This window comes from Triticum dicoccoides, chromosome 3A (genome assembly GCF_002162155.2).
Source record: "Triticum dicoccoides isolate Atlit2015 ecotype Zavitan chromosome 3A, WEW_v2.0, whole genome shotgun sequence".
NCBI lineage: Eukaryota > Viridiplantae > Streptophyta > Magnoliopsida > Poales > Poaceae > Triticum > Triticum dicoccoides.
The window spans coordinates 722,553,032-722,561,310 of record NC_041384.1 but is presented as its reverse complement, the minus strand read 5'-3'; the positions used below and the strand labels follow the sequence as shown (position 1 = coordinate 722,561,310).

Below are 8,279 nucleotides of genomic sequence, written 5' to 3'. Positions count from 1 at the left end.
TAGAACCGTATACACTAAAAAAAATCTCATGTAGCTAAGAATTTGTGAGAAAATTTACCAATATATTTGCCTCTTCAACTATAATCTTGTCACTCAATGGCAACGATTTATATATTCACAGAAAATGTAAGCATTTCTGGACCACAAAGAGGTTTGTGCATTTGAACACCTCTACATTTGTTAGCATTACTAGACGAATTGCAAGCATGCCAGCAATTTTATGAAGAGACAAGAGTGTAAGGTTGGACAACGCCTGTTAGCAGAACCAGATAGCACAATGCTGGAACATGCGGATGAAGTCAATGACTCCTTACACCAGAAAGACGAAACCACACGTCTCGACACCCTCGTGCGATGAGTTTGCCACTAACAACTAAGACACGGCTGCAGCATGCCAGCGACAAAGCATGAAGAGGGCTAGTCATCATACACATGATCAAGCTGTCTAGCTCATCCAGCACAAAAAACTGATCCTCGTGTGCGAGTTTGCCCCTGATAATTAAGACACTTTCGACAAGCCCATATACTCGTTCATAAATGTATGAAACGATAAGAAGACAGCAGAGCGGCATAGACTTGCCTTGAAGATGGGGGACAAACTCTCGGGGCTTGAACTGACAAGGTTCCACTAAATGATAGCTTGAGCATGTAACTATGTGAAGATCCCTTATCAAACTATACCATTGCTAATTAGTCCTTGCTGCCAATTAGTGGAACATGAGATGACTTTTGTGTTGGGATCTCTATGCTTCTGCCGGATCTCAAGGCTGATGTAATGGCATGATTCTTCATGTCTACTAATCAGATGCTGCAGCACAGCTGTACACATATCTTCTGTATAAATAGGCGTCAGCAGAATGGTAGATGCATCAAACTAGAACTCTTCTTTCTTCCTCCTCTCTTCGACCACAATACCGAGCAAATATTCAAGCTCAGACATGGCTTTCCACCAAAGATCGACAAGTTTGCCTTCTAGGCCTCACGTCAGTGAGACCGAAGTCGAGCTAGAGCTTCAGAGCCTAGAAGCAAGCATCTCTTCCTCTAATTCCATCAGCACGATGTGCGATGGTCTCAGGACTGTTGCAAACATCTACGATGGTCTCGAAGAAATCATCTGCCTACCAAGAAACCAAGTTTGCTCCTCCCAGCAGAGGAGCATGTTGGATGGAGAAATGGACGGTTCTCTTGAGTTGCTAGATCTCTGCAACGCCATGCAAGAGATCTTCGTCGAGATGAAGGCCATCATCCAAGAGCTGCAACTGGCTGTAAGGAAAGGTGATGACGCAGCTATTCAGGCCAAGATCCAATCCTACACCCGCTTGGTGAAGAAGTCGAAGAATCTTTTCAAGAAGACTGCAAAGAAGGCTCCTGCAGATTGTAGCATGGTCATGCTGTTGGCCAAGGCTAGAGAGATCTCTGTGTCTCTGCTGGAGTGCACACTCCATCTCTTGTCAAAGCAAATCGAAATGCCTAAACAGTCTCTTGTTTCCAAGGCATTTCACAAGAAGAAGGCAGCTGTTTGCAAGGAGGAGCAATTGTTGTGGCTAGAGTGCAGTATCGGAGATCTCGAGAGTGGAGCGGGACATCTGTTCAGGAAATTAGTCCAGAGCAGAGTTTCCCTACTCAACATCCTTAGCTCGTAGATACTCCCAAGTCACTCTTGGCGCCCTCCGATTGGCACCCGCCTTTTTAAGGAATAGCTGATCTTCATACAATTTTGCCATATGTATATCTACACTATACTGTACAAATGTTCATGATACTACAAAAAGAGAAAGAAAAGTTTTGATCCATTTGACCATTTCTTCCTTGAAGACGTGTTTGTGATCCCAGTATAGTCTATTTTGAAGCCCATGGTTAGTGAATCTTGTTCCTTATGCATGAAACATGCCAGCTCAAAGTCAAATGGCCTCAACTTGTACTTGGCAGAATCAATCAATTTTATTGTCCACCACCACCACATGGATGTGCAGTCTGGCATAATTAGTGCGCTCAAATTTTAAACATCGTCGACATCTATATCATTTAGCATTGAACAAAATGAAAATTACCCTACAACCAAGCTTTTTGCATGTTCTACCGGAACAACAATAATCCAAACTTGACATTGCGCACAGTTTTTGTTTATCATGATTCTCAACACACAAAGAACCCTTTTCGAGAAAAAATACACAAAGAACAACCGATTCTTTATATGCTTATTTATTATTTCAAACTTCACCTAAGTAAAGATGCCGATGTCCGAGAATCAGTTAGTACGACTAAAAGGTAACAGGATTGTACAAAATCATTGAAAAAAAAGAGACACACAATAAAAGCTTGTCTGTGTAGTGGTTAGATATCAAATGGTCATGCTACTCACACGGTGGGTGGCTGAAAGCCTCAAACTGAAAAAATGGGGATAACACGCTGAACCACTAACATGAATCTTGAGCAGTGGATCTTGTTTCCGTGGCCTAAACATGCCAGCACCGACCGTCGAGGATCTAACTTGTGATACCCATCAGTGCCCACCAAGGAAAATACCATATTAAAAGGCATGTTACAGCTAAATGCTAGGTTAGTGATCCATTAAATAATTGCATGGGCGTGCAATTATGCCAAGACCCACCGTCAGACTAAACCGCATCTTTTTCATTGGTTCTTGCTGCCAATGGCTGGAACATGATAACGTGGTGACTCATCTCATGGACAGTAGGCACAGAAAACAATGTACTAAACATGAGAAGACTTTAGTGCTGCGATCTCAAGGCATAGCAGACAGCATGTGGGAGTTGCAATGACATGATTCTTCATGTCTACCAATCAGATGCTACGACACAGCTGTACACATCTTCTGTATAAATAGGCGGCAGCGGAACGGTAGATACATCAAACAAGAAGCTCTTATTTTCTGCTTCTCCTCCTCCTCCCATCAACCACAAGACAGCGAAAAGCTTCAAGCTCAGATATGGCTTTCCACCAGAGATCGATTAGTTTGCCTTCTAGGCCTCACGTCAGTGAGACCGAAGTCGAGCAAGAGCTCCACTGCCTAGAAGCAAGCATCTCTTCCTCCAATTCCATCAGCACGATGTGCGATGGTCTCAGGAGTCTTGCAAACATCTACGATGGTCTTGAAGAGATTATTTGCCTATTAAGTAACCAAGCTTGCTCCTCCCAGCAGAGGAACATGTTGGATGGAGAGATGGAATGCTCCATTGAGCTGTTAGATCTCTGTAGCACCATGCAAGAGACCTTCGCCGAGATGATGGTCATCATCCAAGAGCTCCAACTGGCTCTAAGAAAAGGAGACGCTGCAGCTGCTCAAGCCAAGATCCAGTCTTTTATTCGCTTGGTGAAGAAGGCCAGGAAACATTTCAAGAAGTCTGCCAAGAAGCCTGCATTTGACAAGATGGTCATGCTATTGACCAAGGCAAGAGAGATCTGCATCTCTGTGTTCGAGTCCACACTCCATCTCTTGTTGAAGCAAATTGAAATGCCAAAGCAGTCTCTTGTCTGCAATGCATTTTACAAGAAGAAGGGAATTGTCTGCAAGGAGGAACAATTGCAGGAGTTAGAGTGCAGTATCGAAGATCTTCAGAATGGAGCAGGAGATCTGTTCAGGAAATTAGTCCAGAACAGAGTTTCTCTTTTAAACATTCTTAGCTCATAGATACTCCACATCACTCTACTCCCTGTGATTGGCATCCGCCTTTTTGAGGATGAGCCGATCTTGATACAGTTTTGCCATATGTATACAGTACAAATGTACAGAAATTATAGAAACAAAGACCAAGGTTTTGATCCATCTCAGATTTTGCGATAAATTGATAAAATCTCTTGGGGCTTTCTGATGAATATATGCATGACAAGAGGAAATGTGTATGATGTGAATCCATCGTGTATTTGCTAGGTTTGTGTCACTGGTTTCAGTTCTGTGGTAAATGATAACAGCAAGATGATTTTAGACCTACATGCAAGTTTTTTTACAAGTTAACATTACCTTAAGATTCAATGTTTTTTGAGCTGCACAAGATTCTTGATTAGCACACGATCTTTATTTTGTAGATTTCACTGATCACTGATCATGCATAGGACACGCCAGGTCGAAGCCACATGGTTGATGGTTGCGTCACACCTAACCAGATTCCCTTCATAGTTGCAAATGCTGTCCATCATAAGCTCAGTTACTATTTTGGTATGTATCTACCTTATTATTCTTATTCATATGATAAGCTTGCATTGCTGATAAAATCATATAGCTAATTGTGATGGATAGGTTAACGGAAAAAATGAAATAAAAAATTTTCTTAATAATAAAACAATCCATATTCACATAGGAAAAAATTGTATGCTGGTTTCTTGTGCATGATGTTATTTGGTATTTCATGGGAGATGATTATTGGATTGAGCATCACGGATTTTTGAGATACCATATCCTAATGTTAATACACTTTTTTTGAAAAGGAGGATGACCCCCGGTCTCTGCATCTGGAAAATGCATGCAGTCATTTTATTAATTATGCACAAGGACCTTACAAGGTAATACATCAATATGTCTGAATCCGCCATCTTTGCGACATGTGTCGCAACTCCTATCCAATTGATGAAGGGATGCAATAAGCCTAAGCCGAATACCGAGACCTCTCTAACATCTCACCAAAGCCTAACATCTAAAACCGAAGGCCTGAACGAAGCCACATACTAGGTGTGGGGCACAAACTGGTTTGACGGACGCTCAAGGGTCGCCACCACCATCTTCCACCAGTCTATCTTAAGAGCAGGTATTGACGCATCGTCCTTGCCAGTCCTGCCGCCGACGGCGCTAAACAACGCCACCACCTTGCTCTCGTCCATCCAGACACTTCTGTCATCGAGATCCAGCCGCCTCATGCCGCGAGTACTCGTCGTCTTCATGCGGTAGATGACATGCCGCTCCACCTGCGAACCTCTACACCACCGCCACCAGCCCTTGCCACCCAGATCCCACCGCCAGAACAGCCTTCTCCCGAACACCAAAGCCTCCCGGCCCGGAGGACGCCTTAATGAAGGGTACGACGCGCAAGGCATCGCCGACGCCCAAGCATGCGGGTTTTGGACTTTCGTCCGGGTGGGGGGGGGGGAGGGGTCAGGAGTCGGAATTAATCATATGGAACCACACACCAGCCTCTCCTAGCCAAATGGTGCCCAATGGAGGTAACGACACCGAGCGTAGCCACCATCAAGCCGGTGAGATAAGATCACCGATGCGAGATATGGCAGGAAGTGGACAAGACGGGAAACTTCATATCTGACGCTAGGAGAATCGCCAGAGCAGACCGCCGGCCATGTACCGCACCTGCGGTCACCGCCGAGGACACCAACCCTCTCCCATGAGCACCGCCAGCCACGAAGATGACGTCGGCTCTCCAAGCAGGGCCGCTGCCCTGGAGCCCCATTCCCTTAGACGAGACCGGAGCGACGAAATCCCCGCCGCCACCTTCACCGGCGGCCGCATGGGCTTGCCCGGCAGCCTCCTCTGGTGGCGATGACGAAGATGAGGGGGATAGAAGTGGCGGCGCGAGGTAACCCTAGTCGCCACCCGTGTCTCCCAGGAGGACGACCTAACAACAATAAAATCTCTACTCTAAAATGGAAATATTTTGCCTCATCTAGGCATGGTGCTATACTTTTGTTTGTTTCTTCGCCCCTCTTAAATTGTATAAGAACGCCACTAAAATCCATTACAACCATATACACCAAACAAACTCATGTAGCTAAGAATTTGTGAGGACATTTACCAACATATTTGTCAAAAAACCTTAGAACCGCGCCTCTTCAACTATAATCTTGTCACTCAGTGGTGACGATATATATACACACACTTAATATCAATTCACAGAAAATGTAAGCATTTTTGGGCCGCAAAGAGGTTTGTGCACTTGAGCACCTCTACATTTGTTAGCATTACTAGATGAATTGCAAGCATGCAGCTGAAAGATGCCAGCGATGTTATGAAGAGTCAAGCGTGTAAGGTTGACAACGGTTGTTAGTAGAACCAGATAGCACAACGCTGGAACATGCGGATGAGGTCAATGATTCCTTGCACCAGCAAGACGAAACCACACGTCGACACCCTCGTGCAGATGAGTTTGCCACTAACAACTAAGACATGGCTGCATCATGCCAGTGGCAAAGCATGAAGAGGGCTAGTCATCACACACATGATCAAGCTGTCCAGCTCATCCAGCACAAAAAACTGGTCCTCGTGTGTGAGTTTGCCCCTGATAATTAAGACACTTTCGATAGGCCCATATACTCGTTCATAAATGTATGGAACGATAAGAAGACAGCAGAGCGGCATAGACTTGCCTTGAAGATGGGGGACAAACTCTCGGGGCTTGAACTGACAAGGTTCCACTAAATGATAGCTTGAGGATGCAACTATGTGAAGATCCCTTATCAAACTATACCATTGTAAATTAGTCCTTGCTGCCAATTAGTGGAACATGAGACAACTTTTCTGTTGGGATCTCTATGCTTCTGCCAGATGTCAAGGCTGATGTAATGGCATGATTCTTCATGTCTACTAATCAGATGGTGCAGCACAGCTGTACACATATCTTCTGTATAAATAGGCGTCAGCAGAATGGTAGATGCATCAAACTAGAAGCTCTTCTTTCTTTCTCCTCTCTTCGACCACAATACCGAGCAAATCTTCAAGCTCAGACATGGCTTTCCACCAAAGATCAACCAGTTTGCCTTCTAGGCCTCACGTCAGTGAGACCGAAGTCAAGCTAGAGCTTCAGAGCCTAGAAGCTAGCACCTCTTCCTCTAATTCCATCAGCACGATGTGCGATGGTCTCAGGACTCTTGCAAACATCTACGATGGTCTTGAAGAAATCATCTGCCTACCAACCAACCAAGTTTGCTCCTCTGCTGGGAGGAGCATGTTGGATGGAGAAATAGACCGTTCTCTTGAGCTGCTAGATCTCTGCAACGCCATGCAAGAGATCTTCGTCGAGATGAAGGCCATCATCCAAGAGCTGCAATTGGCTCCAAGGAAAGGTGATGACGCAGCTACTCAGGCAAAGATCCAATCCTACACCCGCTTGGTGAAGAAGTGCAAGAATCTTTTCAAGAAGACTGTGAAGAAGGCTCCTGCAGATTGTAGCATGGTCATGCTGTTGGCCAAGGCTAGAGAGATCTCTGTGTCTCTGCTGGAGTCCACACTCCATCTCTTGTCGAAGCAAATTGAAATGCCTAAACAGTCTCTTGTTTCCAAGGCATTTCACAAGAAGAAGGCATCTGTTTGCAAGGAGGAGCAATCGTTGGGGCTAGAGTGCAGTATCAGAGATCTCGAGAGTGGAGCAGGACATCTGTTCAGGAAATTAGTCCAGAGCAGAGTTTTCCTACTCAACATCCTTAGCTCATAGATACTCCCAAGTCACTCTTGGCGCCCTCCGATTGGCATCCGCCTTTTTAAGGAAAGCTGATCTTCATACAATTTTGCCATATGTATATATACACTATACTGTACAAATGTACATGGTACTACAGAAAGAGAAAGAAAAGTTTTGATCCATTTGATCATTTCTTCCTTGAAGGCGTGTTTGTAATCCCAGTATAGTCTATTTTGAAGCCCATGCTTAGTGAATCTTGTTCCTTATGCATGAAACATGCCAGCTCAAAGCCAAATGGCCTCAACTTGTACTTGGCAGAATCAGTCAATTTTATTGTCCACCACCACCACATGGATGTGCAGTCTGGCATAATTAGTGGGCTCAAATTTTAAACATCGTCGACATCTATATCATTTAGCATTGAACAAAATGAAAATTACCCTAGAACCAAGCTTTTTGCATGTTCTACCGGATCAACAATAATCTGAGCAAGACGTAATCCAAACTTGCCAGTGCGCAAAGTTTTGTTCCTTTCCATATAATGATTTTCAATACACAGAGAATCCTATTCGAAAAAAATACACAAAGAACAACCGATTCTTTATATGCTTATTTGTTATTTCAAACTTCACCTAAGTAAAGATGCCGATGTCCGAAAATCAGTTAGTATGACTAAAAGGTAACAAGATTGAACAAAAACATTGAAAAAACTAGAGACACACATCAAAAGCTTGTCTGTGTAGTGGTTAGATATCAAATGGTCATGCTACTCACACGGTGGGTGGCTGAAAGCCTCAAAGTGAAAAAATGGGGATAACACGCTGAACCACTAACATGAATCTTGAGCAGTGGATCTTGTTTCCATGGCCTAAACATGCCAGCACCGACCGTCGAGGCTCTAACTTGTGATACCCATCA

The 8,279-nt window shown here is 44.2% G+C and overlaps 2 protein-coding genes across 2 annotated transcripts; both read left to right on the top strand.

Moving 5' to 3' along the window:
• Positions 1-493: 493 nt before the first annotated feature.
• LOC119273478 lies at positions 494-1,665 on the top strand. The gene has a single exon (XM_037554623.1). It carries the CDS (start codon positions 939-941, stop codon positions 1,641-1,643), a length of 705 nt encoding a protein of 234 aa, XP_037410520.1. The 5' UTR covers positions 494-938; the 3' UTR covers positions 1,644-1,665.
• A 5,024-nt stretch (positions 1,666-6,689) lies between these two features.
• On the top strand, positions 6,690-7,394 carry LOC119273121. Its single transcript, XM_037554404.1, has one exon. The coding sequence runs from the start codon at positions 6,690-6,692 to the stop codon at positions 7,392-7,394; it is 705 nt and encodes a 234-aa protein (XP_037410301.1).
• Positions 7,395-8,279: the final 885 nt, after the last annotated feature.

Coding starts and splice junctions, on each gene's coding strand:
- LOC119273478 (XM_037554623.1), top strand. CDS start 939: ATGGCTTTCCACCAAAGATCGACAAGTTTGCCTTCTAGGCCTCACGTC.
- LOC119273121 (XM_037554404.1), top strand. CDS start 6,690: ATGGCTTTCCACCAAAGATCAACCAGTTTGCCTTCTAGGCCTCACGTC.